This window comes from Meriones unguiculatus, chromosome 17 (assembly GCF_030254825.1).
Source record: "Meriones unguiculatus strain TT.TT164.6M chromosome 17, Bangor_MerUng_6.1, whole genome shotgun sequence".
Lineage (NCBI taxonomy): Eukaryota > Metazoa > Chordata > Mammalia > Rodentia > Muridae > Meriones > Meriones unguiculatus.
The window spans coordinates 91,939,470-91,964,928 of record NC_083364.1 but is presented as its reverse complement, the minus strand read 5'-3'; the positions used below and the strand labels follow the sequence as shown (position 1 = coordinate 91,964,928).

The following is a 25,459-nucleotide window of genomic DNA, read 5'->3' as shown; positions in this document are numbered from 1 at the left end:
AGAAAGTGCTTGAGGAATTAACTATAAAGAAGACTTCAAAATGATGTACAGTATTATCTCCCCTTCTTACTATTGTGAATATATTTGGGCACAGTGCTTGTGTGGCAGAGGACTACTTTATGGAGTCACTTCTTTCCTTCCATCTTTATGTGTGTTTTTGAACTTAGGGTTCCATGTTTAACCTTCTAAGCCACCTTACTGTCCTTTTTAAAAACATTTATGTGAGCTGGTGTGTGTGTATGTGTGCATGATGTGTGAATTACACAAATTGGTTTGCTTGAGATGGTGCCTTCAACAGCTGTTACATGGTGGTGTGAAATGGTACAGGAAGGGGAAATTGCCTTGTAACTAGTGTGACTTTTCCATTTTAACCAGTGTGACTTTTCCATAGATCTGCTTCTTTGTACATCACACGTGCCTGGTTTTCCTTTATAGATTCCTGTCACAACCAAGTACATCGTGCTTTCAAGGGCTTTGCAATTCCTATAAAGTTTTATCTTTACTGGGGTTTAAGGAGATGTGTGCAGTGGATGAGTATCTTATGTAGAAGTTGTGGATGAGTTCTCTAGTTGCCCAGAGTTGTGAGCCAGGTGAGAATGTGTGGTGAGCGAGGACTTGGTTTTATAGTGAGCCTCTAGTTCTGTCAGGGATCACAATACTGCTACTGTCTTGTCATTTCAGCACACTTAAAGATGGGCCAAGGTTCTGACTTCCCTAAGACCTTCCTGTGAGTTCCACACACTTTCTGTTTCAGGACATAGTTTTACTCCAGAAGAAAGATTATAGATCACTTCTGAGGCCATAAACTTATCTCTTCTTACCCTGGGAACCCCCAAGTCTGGTATTACTGTTTTCACCAAAGGTACATTTCTCAGAATTTCTGGGTGCATGTCACAGGAGGCCGTTTGAGAGTGAGCTCCAATGGAAGTAAGTGCCTGTCTTCATGCCCTGATAGTGCTACCCTGGGGAAATACGTAGAGCTGTGTTTATAGTCACCACTGGGCTTGGGTACCCCAAAAGTCTGTATTGTTTGAGGGCAAAGACAGGGGTCCCTAGCTGGTTTGCAACTCTCAATATAGACCAGGCTAGCCTCAAACTGACAGAGATCCACGTGTCTCCACCTCCTGAGTACTGAGGTTATAGGTGTGTGTCAGGACACCCATCCACAAGGGTGTTCGCAACTAGATATTGTGACACAGAAAGTCGGACTCTAAAAACTTGAAGGCATGCACAAAGGATCCCTCTTGCCACTTCGGAAGCTGTAACTCAAGGTCTTTACTTTGCTATAGACCTGATTGCAAGCACCGCCTTGTTTTCTCCACCTCTTGGGTTCCTCCACATTTTAATATTCAGCCTTTTCCTGCCTGCTAGTGTCAGTGTCCCTTAGACGGCTTCCATTGACCAAGAACACAGAATACTCATGCGGACTCCTGTTTCTGTTTCCTCAGGTTGCACACTCTTTTTCTACGAGAGTGATGGCAGGTCTGGGATAGACCACAACAGTGTCCCCAAGCACGCTGTCTGGGTGGAGAACAGCATCGTGCAGGCTGTGCCTGAACACCCCAAGAAGGACTTTGTCTTCTGCCTCAGCAACTCCCTGGGTGATGCCTTCCTCTTCCAGGTTTGTGGGGACCTCCATTACACAGGGAGCTCTCCTGTCTTGCGCAAGTACCCTGCCCTCACCTTTAAAAGTAGTGGAGAGATTCTTCATGATAGAGACAAACGTGTTAAATGACAAATACATTCCCCTGACGAATCACAGAAATGAGAGCCCTCATGCAGAGAGTTTGAATATGAGGCCCACAAAAAGTGTGCGCCGGGTGCTGAGTTTGATGTGAGCTGACAGGTTTCGTGGTGTGGCATCAGTAGCATTCAGTAGCACTCAGAATAGGATCATGAGCTCCATAACTTCGGTGTGATTTGAGCTGTCAAGTTTCTTATCATAATGTGTTCTCTGCTAATATTAATCATAAGGTAAAATAATTACAGCCCAGAAAGGACTGGTTGTCCCTAAATAGTCTTTCTCTCTCAGCTTACCAGAACTTTTCTATCTTGCATTCTTGAAATCTTGACTATTAATTGTTTCACAAAAATACTTCTGTTCTTCAAGATTAACATTTCCTTTTATAGTGAATCCTTTGAGTTTGCAAGAACTTTTTGTGCTTTTCATGAGGAAGGCTTCCCTCATTTAGTCCCTGAATGTGATGAAGACCACAGAGAAGGCAGAATCCACACAACAGACTCTCCATTCAGTGAGCTGCCATGAAGTAAACACGCAGTCAACACCCAGGACAAAACCAGGAATTTCAGGCACTCTATAGCTACCTGACACCCACAGGTACACGTCAGTGTGTTTGTCAAATAGAAGAAATATGCTTTTTATCATCCATGCCAACACACTTGCTTATCTGAGGGTGACATGGTTCCTTATTTATCTCTCTATCTATTTAAAGTTTTGCAGCTTGGCGAGGGGGAATCATGTGGACACTAGTACTGACAACTCAGTTGTGCATTTTCTTCTTTGTGTGTGGGAATAAGGAGAAGGGTCTGGAGGTCAGAGGACACCTTAACAGAAGTGAGTGCTCTCCTTCTACCATGTGGGTTCTGGGGTTCAAACTCAGGTTAGTGTGGTTGGTGGCAAATACCTTTACTTCCAAAGCCATCTTGCCAGTCCTTCATTGGTGAGGGATAGTTTTTCTGGGTAATTATACTTTTTTTTTCCTGGGTAATTATATATTTTTCTGGGTAATTCTTACTTGCCAGTCCTATCGCCAAGCATTGAAAAAGGCTATTCTACTGCCTCCATAGCTTCTGAGAGAAGCCCACTGTCATCTTACAGCTGTCCTACTTATGTGATGAGTTACATTTCTCTTGTCATTGTAATGATGTTGTTCTGTAGCTTATAATGTGATCTAGAATCAGTCATTGAATTTATTCTGCTCAAAATTCATTGTATGTCCAGATGTCTGTGTGCACGCATGTATGTGTGCGTGCTTTACTTCTTGATCTCCAGGCAGTAGGGAGAGATGGAGACACTGGGACTGACTTGGGCCTTGAACTTCCCAAAGTGAAACACCTCCTAACCCTTTCCAAATAGTTCATTAACTGGGGACTAAGCAGACAGTTGGGGCGATTTTCACTTAAACCACCCCAGGCAGCAAGCACACTTAACCTCTGAGCCATCAGCCCAGCCACTTACGTGAGATTCCTTAAAGAGAACGTTGATTTCCTCTCTGGTTTTATTATGACCGAGCAGTTTCAAAAGATTCACTATAAAAAGCCTTGTTAACTTGGAAGCAAGGAAACATTTTCTAAATCAACAGTCAAGGGTCTGGGGCTGAGCCTCATTGGTAGTGTGTGTGTAGAGTGTGAAAGAAGTCCTGAGTTTAATCCCCGCACTGTTATACACGCGTGTGCGCACGCACACATACACACACATATGCACGTAAAAAGATGCAACAGTCTAACTTTAATATTGATGTCATACTTTGTTTCTTTAGAAATGCTGTCCTTTTTTTCTGTATCTCCTATGGGCTGATTTAAAGTCTATCACTGTCTTGAAAGGGCTCCAATGGTGGGGGCGGGGGCATCCCTTGGTGACTGTTGTAATTTATTGATTGGATTGTTCACTCCATTTGGGAGGTTGATGCTCAGAAAGGCAGGAGCAGCCACCAGGGTACACAGTGAGTATCAGGGTGACACTAACTCAAGCTCCTTGTTCCCCACATCCTCTTGTTGTCCGAGTGTTTGCCATCTGTTCCACCACTGTCACTGCTGATCCTAAAAATTGTATGGACCGGAAGCAGTGGTGCCAGTAGAGTGGCCATCCTTTCCTGGGCCTAACAGTTAGGCCACCCCTTGGGAACTCATGTCAGTGGTAGCCTGGTTAGGGTCATTCTTGCCTCACCACACATATAAGATGATAACCTGACTGACAGCAAGGCCTGCTCTTGTCTTTCTTACTCAGCTCAGCACAAATTCCTGCTAAGAGGACTTACGTGGCCATAAAATTGCTAATGGAATCTACCCAATAAGTCACATTGTATAAAGTGCTTTCTGTAGCAACATAAGACTGTATTCATGGAAACCTCCGTCTTCTTGTTATGGGGAATTTTTATGCTACTTATGTAGGATAAAGGACAAAAATGAACCTTTTCAGAGGAAATTACTGTTGTTTGGAATCCATGACGGCATTTTCTGCCGTCTACTTATTGTAATCCACATAACTCCAGAGGGGCCGAATTTGAAAGAAACCCATGTGTGCAGGGGTGAGGTTAAAGCAAGGGAGATCAGCCGTGATTATGGAAATAATTTGTAGGTTATTTCAGCCCCAGGGCTCAATTCACTGCACACTGTTTCCAGAGCCTGCATGCTGTTGATTCGACCCCGCTGCCCAGATACCCACACGTGCGCCCTGGAGAAGAGATTCATGTTACCCCCAGAAACAGAAAAGGGGTTTTGTGTGACAAGTGGGGGCAGGAATGAAGGAGAAGATTAGAGCAGCAGATGTAGAAGTTTTATGCTGTCTGCAGAGTGTGGCTGTGTCTCCTGCCTCTGGACTATTTTAATCAGAGCCCTTTTCTCTGACTTGATGTCAGAGACAGAACCCCCACTTACAAAGTCCAGTTTCCTCCCTGACGTTCATTCATCTGCCCCTAGAGGACGCCACCATTCCTGACAACTCAGCCAGTTGCAGGAAACATCCTCCCAACCTGTGCTTCAGATTCCTGTACCAAATGCCTAGGGAGTATAGCTACCAGTCAGGGCAAGAGAGACAGATGCTCGACTGAGTAGAAGATCACGTGCTGTTGGATATGTGAAAGGGTGAAGGGAAGATTGACATTAGCAGAAGATTGCCCTTTATTGGTATGATTTTCACTAGGCTATTTCCTGTACATTTCAAATGCTACTTTGTGCATATTAAAAGGAAACATGAAAAGATGGCATCTGTATGGGTCTTTTGAGTAGCAGGTTGACTGGGGTAACCTGGTTGAGTGTCTGACAGACAGTAAATTCCCAGTCAACATCATAACCGTCTTGACTTCTGTAAGAAACAGAGGGAAGTCCCCGTTTCTAACCATCTTCTTATAGTGGTCGAACATGGCTTCGCCGTGAATAAGGACAGATTTTGGGTTTCCTCAGGCTCTGGGGATCCTTCTTCCGGGTGTCAGACTTTGGGAAGGTCACAGAGGTCACAGACAAAGAGCCGGGACAGGTATAGCAGGCTAGGGGACAACATGAAAGGCAGCAAGTAGACTGTAGAAAAGACCGTAGGGGGCACTGGTACAGACTGGCCAGATCTCTCTGGGCATCATATCTGCAGCGGCCTGCCTGTAAGTCAGCCTGCCTGCTGGCCTCCCCTCGCTCCCATGCCTGGGGAGTTCTGGAGGTTCTCTGCTATGCCAATGACTCTTGCTGTTTTCCTGTTTGGGCATTAATCATAGCATCTGGCCAGGTTTTCAGGTAGTGGCCACCTCTCCTCTTTGAGCTGTCTGTGCAAGGCTCTTGAGCCATCCTTGTTATCTCTAGACTTGTGCCTCCTGTCCTCCTGTGCAGCCTGCTCTGAGGATCTCGCCACATCCATTTTCCTCTCCCACACCACTTCAAATCATACTGTCAATTCATTCTGAGTTTGCACTACCTTAACTCTTATCCCACAGTTTTTTCCCGTTTATTTGGTAGCCTTTTCCCCTAAGCCCAAACACAACTCTTTTAAATGTCTTTGAGGGTTTTTCCTTTGAAGTGAGTTTGTCGATATCATGACAGATCCGTATGCCATTCTCCTTCATTATAGAGGCAGGACAAGCTACATCTAAGATCTTTCTTCTCTTTGGCCATTCATGTGCTGATTTGTTCTAGAAGTCCTGATTCCCCAGCACTGAGGACTGCATCCCTGCTCCCAGGCTGCACCTTAGAAACGGTTCTGGTAGCAGCATATTCAGCTTCAGCTTTTGCTAGGCAGCGAAAGGGAAAATGGTATGTACAAAAGGGGGGGGGGGACAGGGCCATGTAATTCCCTTATTTGATAACCTGCTCCTGTGTTAGGGAATCTAATTCCAGGAGAGCGGGAATTTACTCACGGCAAGGACATTAATGCATTCAGGAGGGCTCTGCCCCTGACCCAGGTACCTCCACTAGACACAACTACTTTGGATACCAGTTTCACTGTGAGGTTTTGCAAAGAATCCTATTCAAGCCATAGAAGGGAAACTAAAACCCTCAAGGAGAGCACTCTAAAGCATGGGGCCTCCTGAGGCTGGGGTAGAACTCCTGCAATGGAGAGTATATCACAGGGCCAGAAGTCAGCGGCATGGCATACCCTTCTGTTATTGTGTCAGTTTCCCAAGACCCAGCACAGGCTACTTACAGGGAAGAAAAGGTGGGTGTTATTTAAGTGGACCGCAGGCGAGTGCCAGCGTTTGGACTTTTGACAAGGGTGGCACACCGCCTTTCTTTCTACCTCCTTGCTCTGTTTTCACTGTGTAACAGGTGCTGTTCCCCAGCTGCAGGTCCTCTGGCTTTTCTGAGGATGCCATAGGTTTAGGGGACGCTTCAGAGTCTCTGTTCTTGCTCCTTTCCTCTCTGGCTTGCATCCGATACCTGGTGATCTAAGGCTCTGCTCGTACATAATCAGGAGACCTCTCTCCTGCCTGGCTATCATCTGCCTGTGGTGGCTCCTCTCACAGCCTAGTCGGTCGCCATTCTTGTGTCCTCATGTTCGTTTCCAGGCAGTAGTCCTGTGCTTTCCATTCACAGGGCTGGCATTTGTGCACTTCCTTGTCTGCAGCCAGCAGCCTCTGCCTCAGCTGCACCTGGCTCCTGTACTCAAGTCCCCTTCTGTAAAAGTGCTGGGGACAGGAAGAGAGTAAATGTGTGTGTACCGGTAAGACTCCAGTGGGACAGGAGAATCTCCATGTTAAGTTCCCTTTATAGATATTTAAAATGCACACTGAATTAAGGCTTGTGTTAATAAAACTCTTAGATAGGATGAATGTGACCAAGGTGAAATATGAATATGACGGAAGGTTTTCGAAGAATTCACACAGGGCTCTCATTTTATCTTCTCTTAATGATGGACACTTCTGTTCCTTCCCTTTTTGTTCTTTTAAAATTATAGACAGAAGTTTAGGTTTTGTAGAATTATACTTGTGCTTCTATCCACTCAATTTATCCCAAATTTTAGTTCTCCAGGTATGGCATTTGTTCGCCAGGATTTCATTTCTGCAGTTTAAAATGAGCCTCCTTTGCCTGCCACTCACGTAAACCATTGATTATCTGAAATCACTGAGGGTCCTCCATGCATTGAATAATGTGAAGCTAGATCTATTTAAATACATAATGAAGCCCTGAGCTTCATCATATCTTTGTGCACAGAGGGGCTCTTATGCAAATACAGTTTTTCTTCTTCTTCTTTTTTTTTCTGATTATCTGTTGGCAAGAACTTCTCTTTTTCCCCTCACTGAACTTCATGTAGTATTTATAGCATCCACAGAAGGCAGCAGAAGGATCACAGCACCGCGTTCTACTTGTCCGCTGTTATTTGTATGATGAAGAGGATGGCTGGAAGGGGGTGGGCGGGGATGTGTGGTCTCTCAGTGCCAGAATGTAGTCTGTGGAGAGGCCACCCTGGACCCACTGCACTAAGTCAGAGCTCTTGAGCCGGCGAACTGAAGGTGTGTCAAGACTTCTCTCCCCAGAAGCAGCCATTGAGAGCGGTCAGCACACAGGTTTCCTACCCTCTCATCAGCACGTGCTCCCCTGTGCTGCTGTGAAGGACCAACTTTGCTCCACAGCTCATTTAGTGAATGGTTCTGCTCAGAAATGGATTCGGCTTAATGACAGAGAATGGCAGGGGCTTCTGTTTTATTTAGACAGGACAGCAGGAGTAAAAATTGTCGCTAATGGAAATGCCTTCAGCCACTGACAAGGTTTTAGAGGGAGATGGCTGAGACATGGTTAGTGGTTAAAGGGGCTGATGGCTAAATGTTTTATAAACCTGTCATCACATGTTTCTCTAGCTCTGGAGGACTGACATTTTCCTCTTCCTTTGATTGATTGTATTTTATTTATTTATTCTCATGTTTGTGGTAGGACGTTTGTGTGTGTGTTTAAGCCAAGGGACAGCCAAGAGATCTCCACATTTTTTGAGACAGGGTCTTTTATTGGCCTGGAGCTCTTTGATTAGGCTAGGCCCAACTGGCCATCATGCCCTGGGTTTGCCTGTGTTCCTCTCTGAGCGCTGGGGTTACAAGCGTGCACCCCTACACTCAGCTTTGTACAAGGGTGCTGGGGCTCAAACTCAGCTCCTCATGCTTTCGTGCAAGCACTTGGCCAGCTATGCTCCTGCCTCGGCTCCCCTTTTGTTTCTGAATGAATTCTCTCTCTCTTTCTTTTTCTAGTTATATAATATACATAAACGAATCCCATCTTTGTCATTTGTGTAGGTGCCCAGTCCAGTACCGTGGCACACATTCACACAGCACAGCATGTTGCTTCTGCGTGCTTCCAGAACAATCTCTCTTCTTAGCACACTGGAATTCTGTGCCTTCCACATAACTCTCTATCAGTCCCAGGTCCATCCCAGCCTATGGCTTCACCATCTGCCCGTCTTTAATTAAAGACTGATGATGTTTAACTTCAATGGACATCAACTCCATTTATTTCTTTGATTGTCTGTGTGCTGAGAATCAAACCCAGAGCCCTGGCAGTGCTGGGTAAGCACCACTGAAGCTACCCTGTCCCCTTGGTTTCCACTCCTTGAAAGACAGACGGATGTAGCCTTATGACATCAGAATGGATGACCTTGCCCCTTGGCTGAGGTGGGCTGAGGTTCCTCACGGGATTGAAACGGATGTGGTTCTCCTTTCACTCCAGCCCCAGGGGTTGGGATGCCCTCTAGTGTTCTCTTCTGCCACTACACACATGTTGCACAGACACACATGCAGACAAGACACATACAAAAAGTAACAATAAACCTTTTTTAACGTTGCTGCTGCTGCTGTTGCTGATGCTGGGTGTGCTCTGGCACACTAATTTTGCAGAGCATCTGAATATGTTTAGCTGGTTCTATGCCATGAGTTCACTTGGTGGGCCGCTAGGCGTTTGTGTACCCAGCCTCAGTGGGCCGTGCTTTGCTTTCTGAAGCTTTATATCCCCATTCTGAGCAGCCAGAAGGGAGCACTGTCTGGAGCTTCACTTTGCTCTCAGCAGTTGCCAACACTGCTGTTACTGTTGTGTTTTTTCTTTCTCAGAAAATAATCCTTATTATTACTTTTCTATCCAGGTGGATTCCTTTGATAACAAAAATAAAAATGTATCCAGGCTTGGTGGCTCACGCTTGTAATCTCTTCATCACTCAGGAGGCTAAGGATAAAAGATCAGGAGTTTGGGCCACATAAGCTGTCTTAACCTGTCTCTAAAACCCAACTCAGGTAAACAAAGGAAATCAGGAAAAATAACCCAGTCTACAGAATCGGCCTCTCCTGAGAGGTGCAGAGATCAGGAGGGTCATCCAGGCAGCGGGCTTGGTGCTTTCATTATTTGTGAGAGGAGCTTCAACTCTGCTTTTCAAGGGAAAAGGTGTAAGAAAAGGGCCTTGAAAGGGAAGAGAAGTCTAAATACTTTAAGAGTGGATATGCATGTTTCTATACACATATGCACATGTGCAACTCCTTCAGTTTCACACAGTCGGAGTTTGCTTGTGGCTTTAAAGTTGTTACCTCATCTTCTCCCCCTGCTCAGGCCACACAGATCAGTTCCGTTCACTTGCCAGTCGCTGCTTCTGTGCGTAGATGATTGCGGTCTTTATCCACTGGCAATGTGTTTCTCTTTATAAACACAACAACTGTCAGAGATTTTAGGTTTGTAAGCTGGTTTTCTTGCAAGACAACATTTTTAATATTGGATGCCGGTTCTTTGGATGAACACAAAACGCTCAGATTCAGAGTGATTAGCCACAGCTTCAGTGGTTCTTTGATTAAAATTTCCATTCTCAGCCACCATGGAATAATATGCTGGGGGTGGGGGTCCTCATAAAAGAATTTTATGTGGGGGTCCTCATACAAGAATTTTGTTTGTAAGCCAAGCTGCTAAGTGAAGTAAAAAATATACTAAAAGTAAAAAATTCCCTAAAAGGAGGGAAAAAACAATGACATCAGCCACTTTATTGTTACAGTGACTGAACCAATCATTCTTCAGGTGAGCTAGACCCTGTCCCTGTACTGAGATCTTTGGGCTTGTGGGAGTACCTAAAAAAGTGTAGCATCCCCACACTTACAAATATCTCCTGATTGATTTCCTAGTTTAAAAAATCATTTTGTATAACCTATTTTGATTATGTTTCCCTCCCCCAAATCCTCCTAGATCCTTCTTCTCCTTCTTCTTTACCTGTCTGTCTGTCTCTCTCTCTCTCTTTCTCTACTGTCCCTCTCTGTCTCTCTTTCTCCTCTCTCTCTTTCTTCCCATTGAGCCCGGTTGGAGACTGTTCTTCAGTATAGAGCCTGCCGCCCTGGAGTATATTGATAAACCAGGTCTCACACCATTAAGGCAAACTGACTTCCCCTCTCCCAGCAGCCATCAAAAGCCAATAGCTCCTCTGCCAGGATTTGGTCTGTCTTGATCTTTTGCGCAAGTTATTGCATGAGTTTTTGTCCCCAAACTTTACCACTTTTACCTTTGAGAGCATCTTTGTCTTATGCTACTCCCACTTGGAGGTCACCTGTTCATTGGTGTGTTGCATAATGTCATCTTAGTGTTCTTCTTAATAATTTTCTTATTTTTGTTTTATGCACATTGGCGTTTTGACAGCATGCATGTCAGGGTGAGGGTGTCAGATCCCTGGAATAGGAATTAGAGACAATTGTGAGCCACCATGTGGTTGGGAACCAAACCCAGGTCCTCTGGAAGAGCCAACTCTGCTCCTAACCTCTGGGCCATCTCTGTAGCCCCAGTGTGTTGTAGGTGACTATTAATATTTACTATTGATTTATCTTTTATTAACGCTGCTGTTAATCCTAAACAGCTGTATACCCAAATCGCCACACAGAGACTAGGATTTATTTAATTAACCTAGAACACAATGCTGGGCAATAGTTAGTCCATCCTAAACCTCCAAGCCCTCATAGTTTCCTAACATTTAGATTTCCCACATTATACTTGCTTTTAGTGATATACTAGGTCCAGTCCATCTCTCCACGTCGTTCCAAGATCTCTGCTCTAGCTCTGCTCTCCCAGCTCTCAGTCTGCCCTTCTCTCCTCCTCCTCTGCCTCCCACCTTCCTATCCTCTGGCTCCTCCCTCTCTTCCTGCTTCCTTTCTGTTGCTCAAAATTGTGGCTGGTTGCTTTATTTTGGCATGTTTACACAAAGTTGAGACAAGTGATGCCTAGAATAAGTATCACAATGCAATGTCCGGATTGAAACCAGAGAGTGGGGGAGAGAAATCAGCATTTAAATGAACAAGGGTAAGGTATATACATTTCAAAAGAATATTATACCAACACCAGTGCTCTTAAACAGCCTGTTGGTAGCTTGTGGATTTCTGCTGGGTTGTTGCTGTTCATGGATGCATTCCTGGAGTTTCTTAATGCAGTATTGATCCTGTGGCTGCCTGGAACCTCTTCCTAAACCAACCCTAAATTTACTACAGCTGCTTCAAGCTGGGATAAGTTCTTTAGAAGTACCGTTTAAACAAGAGGATTTCTTAGGTACATTGGGTATCATCCTGCTTCTTTTGAGGGCACTATTTGCAGGCAGGGCTTTCTTTGGTGGATTTCAAGAAGGGGTAATTCAAGGTAGTCTCCCATGTGCGCATGCGTGGGTCCATGGATGTTGGTCTAGACTAGACATCTTGCCTCAGACACACTGCCTCCCTGGACACACACTGTTACTTTTTATGAACTTCTAAGAAGCTGCTCTTTCTCCCTGCACCCCCTCCTGTAGACCACCAGCCAGACAGAGCTGGAGAACTGGATCACCGCCATCCACTCTGCCTGCGCAGCTGCTGTGGCAAGACACCACCACAAGGAAGACACACTCCGCCTCCTCAAGTCAGAAATCAAGAAACTGGAACAGAAGATCGACATGGATGAGAAGATGAAGAAGATGGGCGAGATGCAGCTGTCCTCTGTCACCGACTCGAAGAAGAAGAAGACCATATTGGACCAGGTGACTGGCCGGGTGTGCTTGGCGCTAGGCAGATCTGTTGGGGCTCTTTTTTTATTTTCTGTCTGGGAATCTTAAAACATCTTCTGTTATCACAGCAGCAGCCTGTCAACCAGACTGTTAGAGCCTTTATTGTGGCTGTCAGTTTTCTTTGCCCTTTGTTGAGAGTTGATTGTATCGAGCTAAAGGGAACAATATGACAGTGAAGGGAAGACAGAAATCAGAGAGAAGAACTTTCCGGCTCCTACCAATCTTTGTGATTCTGGGGAACTGGTGTAATTAGAAATCTCTGATTTCCTTCTCCACCTTATCACGGGGCCAAGCTGTGAGGAGGACTTATTCCTAAATTTTAAAAAGTGATAGGTGTTTTATTTAAAAGTCCATACAGCTGTCCTGCATTACCCATTAGGAATTGGTTTCAAGACCCCTGCAGAAACCCAGATCTGTGTTTGCTCCAGTCCCTGATGTAAATAAAATGGCACAGTGTGTGTCCATAATCTACTCACATCTCTCATGTATTTTAACTCATCCTTAGATCATTTAGGAAACCGGTAGAGATGAATGTTATGTAAGCAATTGCTGTGCTATAGTGTCTGAGAAGTAATGGCAAAAGTTTGCACATGGTCACTATGGCTTTGCAGGGCCCTTCTCTCTCTTCTTTCTATTATTGGTCACTGCAGTTTTTAAACTCAGGCAAGTTCACATAGCACAAAACCATGTAAGCTGCAACAGTTTAGCAGCTGTCCATGTGTTTGCAATGTTAGGTGCCCCTTCCTTCATCTAGTTCTAAAAGGAACCTAACTCCTGTTAAGCACTTGCCTACACATACACACACACACACACACACACACACACACACACACACACACAGGCACGCAGGCACGCACCCTGTCCCTGCCACCCCGTCTTGAAGGGCTGCCCCTTTGAGATAGATGTTCCATATGAGCAGGATTGCACCTGCTTTCTTCCCTTAGCATTTTGGAGTTTGATCTACATCACAGCTTACACATCACTACGTCTCACTCTTTTGGGGCTGGTCCTTATCCCTTAACCCATTGTACGTATACACCGCTGTTTTTCCATTTCTCCTTTGATGGATGCTTGAGTCATTCGCAGCTTCTTGGCTGCTGTGAAAGTGCCATCGTGAACACGTCTGTTCTCCCTGGTTTTCAGAAAGCTTAAAGAAGGAGATGTCACCAGTGACCTCTCAGCTTTCACTTTTTAAAAAAAAAAATAATTTTATGTTATGAGTGTCCTCTGAAGTATATCTCTGTGTCATGTACCTTCTTGGTGCTCACAAAGGTCAGCAGAGGGCATCGGAACCACTAGAACGGAATTTATAGATGGTAGGAGATGCTCCGTGGGTACCAGGAACAGACCCCGGGTTCTCTGTCATGGCTGCAAATGCTCTGAGCTGCGGAGCCATCCCTCCAGCCCCATGAACGTGCTGTTTGTACCAGTGTACAACTCTTGAATGGACTCGCTGTTCTGTGATCTCATTTGAATGTCCCATCAGTAGACAGAAGATATTTTGCCACTTTGAGTGACAATACGTGTGGACATTAGTGTTTAGAACCCCGTACCCCAGCGTCTGGGTTTCCATCATTGATGGTTTACTACTTCCAACCCTTTTTTACCACCCCGATTTTGCCAAAGCTTTGGTTCATTTGCTTTGACCTTTAACCAACCTGGTTTTCTTCTCTTTTCTTAAGTAAAAGCCATCTCTTAGTTGACATTAAAGTTCCTCGGTACTGGAGATCCCTACATTTTTATTCCTTACATTTATCATCAGAATTGACATACCCAACATGCCTCTCCCCCCCCCCCAGTACCCATGAAGCTAATGACTAATAAGGGACTTCATGTTTGATACTGAGTTTATGCTTACCAGATCTTTGTAAAGAAGAAAACATGCACCCTAAGAGACCTACAACCGCTAGAATTGTAATTAGTACCTTTACAACAAACAGATCTGCAAGATTCTTGTAGAAGAAGGTGGCTGATGTTTTCACCATTTCTGACCTTTCTCTCCTTGTTTTATTCGCTACTGTAGATCTTTGTTTGGGAGCAGAACCTGGAACAGTTCCAGATGGACCTGTTTCGTTTCCGTTGTTATTTAGCCAGCCTCCAGGGTGGGGAGCTGCCAAACCCCAAAAGGCTGCTTGCTTTTGCAAGCCGGCCTACAAAAGTGGCGATGGGCCGTCTTGGGATCTTTTCCGTATCATCTTTTCATGCCCTGGTGAGTAGAAGCAAATGAATTTTGGGAAAATATTCATCTTAATGCTTAACCCTGAACAGAACTTGACAGGAGTCTCTGGAGTGTTTCCCTAGTTTGGTGTCCTGTACAGATGTCCAAAAACTCTTCTTTTGCAGTTAATGTAAAATTTTATTTGAACCTGTGTGGAAATATACTTAAGTCTCTTTGATAGGGCTTAAACAACTGTGCAAAGAAAATGCAAAGGACGCTGGTCCCTCTATCACCCCCAGCCTGCCCCCTCTCCATGGTGTTGGGAAGACCTCCCATAAAGGAGACAAACACTACCACTGAGCTGTACACATCGCAGCCCTACGAAGGTGCTGTCTCCAGATATGTTCACTGCAGTGCTTGCAGATAGCTGCTGTTTTTAGGCAGTTTTGGCAAAGCTGAAAGAGAAGTTAGCTTTCTGTAAATGACAGATGGAGGGCTTTCCCTCATCTGTCTCTCTTATGCAGATCTGTTCTCTCCCATGCATAGGCATATTCTCCTCTGTCCCCACACACCATACATTAAACATGGATCTTTTGGATCTTTGTGGAGATTGGAGGTCTCACTTTGTTGTTGTGTGATGGCTGTAACTATATGATGTGTTGGAGGAGGGCCAAGTTTCTGTGACTAGGTAGCTGAACACTTAGCTTCTTAAGGGGGAATTTTTTGTCTGACCCCAGGGGCAGCAGGTTGTGTGCGGTGCTGTGTTTACAATCTGTCATTCTCAGGACTTGCTAAGTTACAAGCAGCTTTGTGTTCTTTGGGCCCATTTCTGCCAAAGGGGAAAACAGTCATTGTACAAGCAGCATGTTTCAGCTCATCAAGGATGACACCCTTGAAATGGCACTACCCTCTAACACGTTTGCTGTGGAATTAGAGATTTAAGTGTCAGGGCCCAGAGCTGCTGGCAAGTCTTAACTGGGGGCCAGTTGTGTCCTCCATTGAATTCTGAGCTGCAATTCAGTCTGAGGTGCCTGTGCTCTTTGAATATACATCAGTGTCATCATTAGACACTCAGGGGGAGATTTGAATTTTGAAAGAGTCTTACGCCAATTGTCTAGAGTTTGTTAAAACCATCTTGTACTGCTAGTTACAGTCCTGCTCTAGCCTGCTTGCCTACCTCTAAATGGCTGTTACAGTTTTGGTTTTCTTGTAATAACTGGGCAAGCAAGGACTAAGTCCTGAACCTAGTTCTCATTTACATGGCCTAGGTCTCTTACTTCGAGACCTGAACACTAGTTTTTGACTTAGCCAAATCTTTATTCTGTGTGTGTGAAATATATATGTATGTGTATATATATATATATAAAGTTTCACTTCGCTTCTGTCACAATGTTGTAGTCAAGAGCATTTATTTATTTTTATTAACAGGCAAGCTCATCTCACGTAACACGTGTTAGTCTTGGTAGTCACATCCCTCTCCCTTTGCTGTCAGATGATAGAAGGTGAAGAAATACAGTTTTACTGTCTCCCTCAAACATGTATGCTTTGATTATTTGTTTATAAGCCATCGGAGCTTATGTCACTAAGACAGAAGGAAAAGCCACTGAGCTACTCGTCCATAAATCTTTGACCCTCTCTTAATATGTCTTTGACTCACTCTTCCCATTTGGTGGCAGGGGAGCTAACTCTGCCCTGTTGCAGAAGAGGTTGAGTTGGTAACTCAGGGGGATTTTTACTCAGTTATTGGGAGGAATAGTGTTTAGTTCCCGTGTCTGCCTCTCTGTTCCTTTGTTCTGTTTCTTGCTATCTGCTTCAGCAGTGCAAAGCTTGGTGTCCACGCATCCTTGCCAGTCAGTTCAGTAGACTGTTCTGCGACAGAACAAGTTAGGCCACTTTATTGGGTATCTTGTTCTGTTTTCTGCACCAGCCCTTGAAGAACACCCCAAGCAGGGAATTTTAGTCCCATTTATTGGACAGCCCACCCCTCCCCAATCTCTCCTTGTCATTTGACCCTAAGGGTCCCCTCCTCTCTATGGGAGTTGAAGCATTCTTCAATTTCTCCTTTGTCTAGGATATCCGCCCACCCTCCTCCTTTTCAGTGGAAGTGGATGGAAGGAGGAGGTAAAGGGAACTGGGGTCAGGGGAGGGCTTTGAGCTGCAATGGGAGTCCCATTTGCTAGGAGAGCCCCAATCAAGCTGAGTGATTTGCCTTCATTAACTGAAGGGTCCCTGCTGTACTCTTTGAAGAAAGGTTATCATTGTTCTTGTTTGCACAGATGAGCCGACTGATAGTGTAGCTAGGTGCCCGCCACAGAGGAGGTATTGTCTGGTCTGACCATTGAGAAACCCATGAGTTCTTGTCCAGCAGTTCTGCCAGCCTGTTTTCTATACCCTGTGGTCATTGCTGTCTTGGGAGGGGTGGGGGGAAGTGGCTACCATTACAGCCTACAGGGCTAACCTGCTGGAGTATTTGAGCAGCTCACATCAGACAGCTGGCCAGGTGCTGAGACTGACAGTGTTTGCAGGCACAACCATTTGTCTTCCCTGTGCTTTTCCTTGCCTCCTCCCCACCCCACCGGTTGCTGCTCTTTAAGTTATTGCTGCCATATTCTTTGATCTTAAATTTCTTATTTATTTATTTGGTTGACAAATCTATGCCTGAACCTGGCATTTGTCAATTGCTAGCCTTGTGATGAGGGTTAAAAGAGCAAAGAACACAGAGTCTGTCCTACTGGAGCTCACGTTCCTGTAGGAGAGACGGGAAGAAGGTCACGTGCAGCTAATGGAACATGGTAAGTGCAGATAGTGAGGCATGCTGGGAAGGAAATGAGCAGGCTAACACACGCCTGCTGTGATAGTCACCCCTCAGCGTCCTCAGAAGAGTGGCAGCAGGGCCCCCTCAGACACCAAAGGAGGTGGTCACGTGCCTTATAGGACGTGGTGTGCTGGTCCCACACAGCCGCAGCTCATCCCCCATGCACTTCATGTCTGTTACTTCAGTGCTTAACGCTGATGTTCCGCAGATCCTTACACTGCGTTGTTTGCTGAATAACGATGAGGGAAAAGTTCCTGCTCCACACGCATGGAACATTTCTTTGGAGTAATTTTGATCTGCGGTTGCTTGCCTCCACAGATCCGGCTGCTCACTGCTCCAGGCTACCTGTGTGTGTGGCGTGGGGCGGCAGACAAGGTCCTTCCAGTGCTTTGCTGTTTGTATGTAGACTGAGACCAAACAGCTGGGTTTTTTCTTTTCCTTTTTTTTTTTTTTTTTGGTGGGGGGCGGTTAGGATTCTAAAGTTTAACACCGTTTCTTCTGTGTTTACACAGCTGTGGGAACATACATGTGTCAGCATGTTCTGATTTAACCATTTTACAGCCTTTGCTTGCCTTCAGCTAAGAAAGGAGAAATCAGAACATTTGACATGTTTTATGATGCCTTCTATTTGTGGGTTTCTCTCCCCAGATACCCAAAGAATAAGTATAGCTTAAAATCTTTCTCATAAAAAGTCCCACAGGAGTCTTGGCTCTCACCTTTTAATGCCCTTATATGTGTTTCTTAAATACTTAGCTGAGACAATGCCAGACCTTTCGGCTCCCTCTTCCTTCTGTTTGCATCCGAGTCCAAAACCCTTCTCCCTGATGCCCTGGCAGAGAAGCCTTCTGGCTCTGGTCCTCAGTGCATATGGGGGTCTTTGCCCATCCCCTCACTAGGATTCTCTGTGTTGATATTGTCAGTACCGAAGACTCAGGGAAATGCCGTGTGGCCGACGTGCTGAGGGCTGGGAGGCCCCCGTGTTACCCAATACTATTTCATCCCCGGGACTGCTGCCAGTTGGCATCTGTCATGTTGGGAGTTGCCTGCGTGGGAATCTATGACAAATAGGTTTTTAGACATTCACCTCAGCAACAAAGAGCAGGTGGGGGGTTTCATATCCAGTCTGACTTGCTGGGCCTCCTACCTCGCCCTTCTGAAAGGAGGGCTTGTGGGTGGCCTATTGAGCGCGCCTGGCAGAAGAGCCCTGAGCTTCCTGGACGTGGCTTAGAATCTGTAGGGGAAAGTTCAAGCCTGATGCTGTATGGGCTTTCTGGAGTCCTTCGAGATCCCTGCTTCCACAACTGTCACGGTGGTAGCTTCAGACATGGGCTAGCCTGTCCTGAAATCTTTCCCTGGTTGGATGGTACCTTAGAGGTGTCTCAGCAGAGTATGGCTTTAAAAAAAACAAAAACAAACAAACAAACAAGTGTAATTGTCCTTCCACTGAAATAGAACTCATGTAAGTTATGGAAGATCTGTGTTACACATATATTTGTTGGTGTGTGTGTGTGAGAGAGAATGCATGTGTGCATGAGAGAAAACCTTGCATGTATCAGCACCTTTATTGGGCTTGGATGTGGCTTCATGGTAGAGTGCTTGCCTAGCATGTGTAAGGTCTTGAGTTCAATCCCCAACACAACAAAAAAGACAGAGACACAGAGAGACAGAGAAGCTCAGTGGTCCAGTCTGGCAGGGTGGTTTTCTTTCCTTGGTCTTCCATTGTAGAAAAGCCCACTGTTTCAGGATGTGATGCAGTCCTTCCTGTCAGTAGGGGCAAACTGCACCAAAGAGAATAGAAAGGCCCCTCCTTTGAAAACATTTCCTAGAAGCTGTGCCATTAACTAGAACTGTCACATACACATGGCACACTCCAAGGAAAAGCCAGCTTTGACTTCTTGGCCAAGTGCCCAGATACATGAGGGATTTTCTAGTGGAGACCCTGGATATTGGGTCCACGATTTTAGCAAAGAGGATGGTTTTATATATTCTAAGAGATTGCAGAGAGCTCAACACATAGAAGAGACTGGTTAGATTAGATTCACTGTGGAATCCTAGCATCCAGAGTCTGCTGGTTTTCACCAACCTTCGTGTCATTTTTAAAATGCAGAAGCTGCTCCTTAGTGGTTAGGAAGCATCTGAAAACAGTGTGGTTCCACCCAGTAGGTACAGCGTGTCAAGTCGAGCTGGAGGACAGCTAGCTCCTAGCAACACAGCGTATTTTATTTGTTTTCATTGATCCCCTACAGTGAGTGAGCTTGCCAGCTTTTCATTTTGCATCAGAGAAGGTCCCCAGGGTCTCTGTGCGTAAGAGTCATATCGTAGGTTAATGTGTTGAGCATTGCAGTCAGTACCATGCTAGGGGACGAGTTACTGCAGGGTGGGACTGGGTGGCCGCTGAAGGCACCAGTTCCAGTCCTGTAGCCTCTTCTGTCTTAACCAATCCCAGGTGGCGGCCCGCACCGGTGAGATTGGTGTGAGAAGACGGACACAGGCCATGTCCAGGTCTGCAAGCAAACGAAGGAGCAGGTTTTCTTCTCTCTGGGGCCTAGACACTACCTCCAAAAAGAAGCAGGGACGTCCAACCATCAACCAGGTAGGTCCCAGGGTCAACACAAAGGGCCTTCAGATACAGATTCTGTGTCAGTTCATTTGCACATGTGCATGTGTGTGTGTTTCTCCTTATTGACACTTTAAATCAACCTGACATGAAGTTAGTTGTGCTGGACACTTTTTAATAAGTAATTTATACCCCAAATGTTGAGTTCTGCTATTAGGCTGTCATCGCCATCCGTCTCTCACCTGCACGCTATCCAAACTCCGGTTAATTACAGACCTACTAAAAAAAGTGCAGCACTCATATAAGCCCTCAGAAGACAGCAGGCTCCATAGGCAGCCAAGTAAGCAGAAATACAGTCATCCTAAGCTGGCTCGGGTGCTGCATTCAAGGCAATCCCTAGGGAAATGTGACCATTTTGCCCCTGGTATTTGAAAGGGGCCTGTAAATGGGCAGCTCCTCAGCCTGTAGGAACGAGGACCCAGGAACATGAGAGTGACCGCCATGGCTACTCCTAATCAGGCCCAAGGCTGGCAGAGGGTCACATGGCTAATCTGGGCTGTATAGAGCCCTTAGGAACACTGCCCAGAGGCACTTCTCGTCCCTGTTTCTAGCTAAGGCTTCTTTCCTGCTGGAGTCACTTCTAGAAAACTCAGCCTTCAATTGTCGTCTGTCTCCATTGACACTGTAGACATGCACGGCCTTGAGCTGCTACTCATCTAGATTTTTAGAGACCGTAAGACACGAGTGACTTTAGTCTTTTTGGAGGGAGTATTCATTTTATGGGCTACTGAGGCTGGACAGACCGCCACTCAACAGTCAAGAGGTGACAGATCACCAGTGTAGCCCTGCATGTGATGCCCTTGAGCAAAACTGACTCGATCACCAGATTCCCTAACCATTTACTCGGAGAACTGCAACCACCAACTTCTGTAGGGAGGGATTTTTATTTTTTTCTTTTTCCTTTTTTTGTTTTTTTTTTTTTCAGGTCTTTTTTTTTTTAATTTTTATTATTACTTACATTTTATTAACTCTATATCCCAGCTGTGTCCCGCTCCCTCATTCCCTCCCTTCTTCCTTCCTCATCTCCTCCCTGCCCTTTTCCAAGTCCACTGATTGGAGAGAACCTCCTCCCCGCCTCATCCCACCTGGTCCCATCAGGTATCTTCAGGACTGGCTGCAAAGTCCTCCTCTTTGACCCAGCAGGACTGCTCCTCCCTTGGGGGTTGGGGAGGCCAAAGAGCCTGCTGTTGAGTTCATGTCAGAAATAGTCCCTGTTCCCCTTACCAGGCAAAACCAGTTGGTTACTGAGGTACCACAGGCTACATCCGAGCAGAGGTTCTAGGTTATATCCATACATGGTCCTTGGTGGAGTGTCAGTCTCAGAAAAGACCCTGTGCCCAGGTATATTTGGTCCTTGTGGAGCTCCTATCCTTTCCATGTCATACTAACTCCCCTTCTTTCATATGATTCCCTGCACTCTTGAGTTAGTCCTGAAGGCTGCTGTCCTAGGTTTCCTAACTGACCAACACACTCACCTTTGAAACGTGGCATTTTCTGTCGTGATGGAGCCTGAGGGAGACCAGTTAGGCCTGAGATATGTGTGAGACTCAACAACCCTGCTTGTTCTCTAAACTTTGGGAAGGTAGAATGTAGTGTGATACCCTGGACTTGGCCCCATACAGGTTCTCCATCCCACTGGGAAAGGAAGCCGTTGGTGTCGGCATCTCTCCTCTCCTGCTGGAGGGAGTGGTCTTGCAGGTCTGTTCTATTAGAACTCTTGGTTTATATGGCTTTACCTTTTGGGTACCAGGTTAGACTGCTGCCTATGGAATGAGTGGCTGAATTTCAATAAATGCAAGCAAACATTTTCACAATATGTTTTCAAATCATTCTTATAATTCCTAAACTAAATTAAAAAAAATCTTGCTTACCCATAAATTGTAATAGGAAATTGATCACTAATTCAAGACTCTAAAATAGACCAAAAAAAAAAAATCTGTATTTCTGTAGCTTTATTTACACTGAATTAAAAAAAAAATTATTGACTTTATCCTGGTGGCATATGCTCATTAACAGCCTGCATATAGCATTTATTGTGTCTGTGTTTGGGTATTGACCATTTTTTGTTATATTTTTAAGATACACAGTTTTATTAAATTTCAAAAAATAGACAGTTTTCTGGTTTTTAAGTTAAGAAAATCCATTTCTAACCTTTATACAAAATGCAAAAGCTACAAATACCTTTTCCAGTTCTACTGAAGGGTATGATTTTGAAAGGCTGTGCAGCTGACCATATCTTTGAAGGGAGGTCTTCTCTCTGAATGAGTCTAGTTCATTGCTTTTGTGAATTTTCTTTCTACATCTAAAAACAAATCATTTCTTTATTTTTGAACTCTTAATGGTGTGGAAGTTTGGTTAACTGGGACTTGATCTCCACCTTAAATTGTGACGTAGTTTGGGATCAGGAGGGCCTGGACCCTGCTGTGATGTTTCCCAAAGCCTTGCCTGTTTTCCAGCTGCTGTCCCATGCTTCTTTTGGCCTGTTGACCATATTTCTTTTTTTAAGACTATGCTTTTGTATATGCAGGTGTTTGGAGAGGGAACTGACGCTGTAAAGAGATCTTTAGAGGGAATATTTGATGACACTGTTCCAGATGGCAAGGTAAGAATAAGCCTGTGTTCCTTTTGGAGATGAACAAGTGCGTTAGCATATGTACTGTTCTATGGTTCGAGGGAAACTAAAATTAAGTACACTCAGTGTGAAAAGCTGAGATGATCAGGTTTTAAAAACCTTATGTAATGGGTTACCATGAGGTGGAAATATCATGTTAGGTTTAAATCTTGGTGCCAATAAGAACATTTCCCTGCTGACATAACATTTTCCATCCTTATCATTTGATGTGTAAGATTCCAACAAGAATAAGATTTGAGTTCTGAGATCGCTGAATATTTTATGTCATCGCTAATTCCTTTTTATGTACAACTTTTATTCCCAAGAGGTGAGTTCTTAGTGCCCTCACTCTCTGCCCACACATGCTATTTTGTTCGCATTAATTTCAAAGAAGTGTTCTGATAGTATGTTCTTTTTTTTTAATGCATTTTTCTCCCAAGTCAAATATTCAGATATGATTCAGCCTTGTGTTTGAATTTAATAGGGTCTTTCAGATTGCTAGGTTAAAACCCCATAAAGATACCAATTCCCCCATTGCCACTTTCTGTAGCTTCTCTTTAAAAAAGAAAGAAAAAAAACCCATCCTCTTTTAGGACCCCAATCCCACCTTCCTTTGGAGTTCCAGTATTGACAGGGATGTTGCTAGGATTTCCTAGTTCCCATCCCCAGGATTACTTTGACAGAATTCATCTTTTGGTTGCTGAGCAACCAAGTAATCTTAGTCATCAGTGGCTGAGCCCAGTGTTCTAGAAGGATCTGGTCTACAAAATCCAGAGTACAGTGTGGTTCTTGGTACTGGAGGGAGCAGAAGAGTGGCTAAAGCCTTTCTTTACTCAAACTTCCTGGATGTGTCATCCTGATGAGGAGGTGGCTAGCCTAGGGAATGCATTCCCATGGCACACTCTTTGAATACTTGTCCGTGATGAAATTAAATTGCTGCACCTATATACAGTCCAAACATAGTTTTTAATATTTACTTGGTCATATCTGAAGTTGGCCAGTTGTGCATGTATTATACATTTTAAATGATGAAATACCCTTTCTTGCACACGGGCTATAGAAATGACAAAACTTTTGAGTTCTGTTTTGTGTCTGTGTTTTCTATTTTTCTAGGCCACCTTTTTAAAATTTAACATCCTGGTGTTTAGCCTCGTCTCAAAGAGCAGTTTATATGCAACTGTAGGGTTGGTCCAGTGCTAAGGGCACTGATTTAATGTGTCATATGGGGACAGCCTGGGATGATTCCAGTTGTAGATGATGGGATGTAGGCAAGTGATTGCTTTTTGGCAGTTCTTTCCCTGGAGACCTGTGTATCTGTGAATATAGCAGAGTTCAAAAACAGGGCTGAGACTTTTCCACAGTTGGGTTTCCTCATTCCTGGACCCTGTTATTGCCATGAATGGAAGTCATTTTACCACCTCCCAGCATTTACAGAGAAACTTGTTTTTTTCTGTGTAGTTACTGTTAGCCTTGTTCTTGGGAATCCGTAGATCCTTATTTACCAACTAGTTGCCTTTTTCAAAACCACTAATAAAGGCATGTTATGTGAACATCAAGTTTGTCTACATTACAATAATCTAACCCATTCTTTCCTTGCTTATCCAATGTGGCTCCTAATGTATCATCCATCCTTGGGGTGTGCTCTGCTTTTGCTATTTTACTACTACCATAAGCAGTTTCTCTGGGTCTAGGTCATCTGGGGATCTAAGTTCACTAGGCACAGACTGCTACAGCCCTGCTTACTTTTTTTAGTTTTTTCTTACTTAACTTCTTATCACAGAGGGAGAAAGAGGTGGTCTTACCCAGCGTCCACCAGCACAATCCTGACTGCGACATTTGGGTCCATGAATATTTCACTCCATCTTGGTTCTGTCTGCCCAATAACCAGCCAGCCTTGACGGTTGTCCGACCTGGGGACACTGCGAGGGACACCTTGGAGCTCATTTGCAAGGTATTTAGTTGTTCGGGTTGTTTGACTGAGAAGAGCCTCCTCTTGCACACAGCCCTACATCCCTTTGAGACAGTGTGCAGCGTATGTGAGCAGTGACAGTGAGGAGGAGGGAAAGTCTTCCGAGGGCTTTGTCCTCATGTGTACATGTCACAGGTTTGTAATGAATGTACCACCTCCACCTGCACACGGTATAGAAAACCTGAGACAAAGACTGAAGCTTTTTAGTATTACAGTGTAAAACTAATCACTGTGGACATTTTGCTGGTTGGCCTTCTGTTTCTGTTTTTGTTTTTTTTTTTTTTCCTGTGTTCGTGCACATACATGTATTTAATAGTGTCATTCCATTCCGCTGCCTGATGTTTGAAGAGTTGCTGACTCATAGTGATATCTTCATAGGGAGAATCTGAAGTGAGTGTTAATTAGACATAATGGGAAACTCCTGTTTCTGTGAACATGGAATTAGTCTGTATTTTTCAACTAGAAAGTGACTGATTTTGTTCTACTTTGGCCTCATGATGTAGAAACATCTTGATCTTTTTCAAGGTGAGCCCCTTTTCTAAGGGCTCTCAAGGGCACTCAGCAGGAAGAAGGAAGTCCCTCTTCTTGTACACTGGTTCTCACTTTTCCATACCTAATGGCGTTGGTGGGCTTAGTTGATCACATCACATCTGAAAAGGGAGTATTACTTTCCTGGTTTGCAGATAGAGAAGGTGAGCTTCTGAGAAAGCCTTAGGTACTTGCCTGAGCTCATCTCACAGTCACAAAGGAGAGGAAAATCAGCAAAGTGAGCAAAGGATGAGACAGCCCCATTCTCAGTGTCCCCAACTGGGGTGTGTCCAGTTGTCACAGGTAGATATTCTCTGAAATTCTCAGAGCTGCAGTCCGTAGGAAGGACAGTCCACAGGACTCAGAAGAATCTAGATTACATTCTTAGGGGAGTCAGCTTCCACAAGGCTCCAAAAGTGGATTTCTTTTGTGCCCTAATTTTATTCTAGAACCAATTAGATGGATACAAATGACATTGTAAAAGCCCTGTTCATTTAACATATGATTCGTAAATATTGAGTAATTTCACTCCTTCAACAAACATGTTGAGATTACCCTACCAGAAATTTAC

At 44.6% G+C, this 25,459-nt stretch overlaps 1 protein-coding gene across 4 annotated transcripts in view; it reads left to right on the top strand.

Annotated features, from left to right (window-relative positions):
- Positions 1-25,459, top strand: part of Tiam1 (TIAM Rac1 associated GEF 1) — a 350,431-nt gene that overhangs the window by 252,671 nt on the left and 72,301 nt on the right. For all 4 annotated transcript variants that reach the window (XM_060370704.1, XM_060370703.1, XM_060370702.1 and 1 more), the window contains 6 exons: positions 1,449-1,621; positions 11,939-12,163; positions 14,214-14,399; positions 19,610-19,756; positions 22,308-22,382; positions 24,172-24,342. In XM_060370704.1, coding sequence (XP_060226687.1) covers positions 1,449-1,621; positions 11,939-12,163; positions 14,214-14,399; positions 19,610-19,756; positions 22,308-22,382; positions 24,172-24,342 — 977 coding nt within the window. The remainder of the gene's footprint in view (positions 1-1,448; positions 1,622-11,938; positions 12,164-14,213; positions 14,400-19,609; positions 19,757-22,307; positions 22,383-24,171; positions 24,343-25,459) is intronic.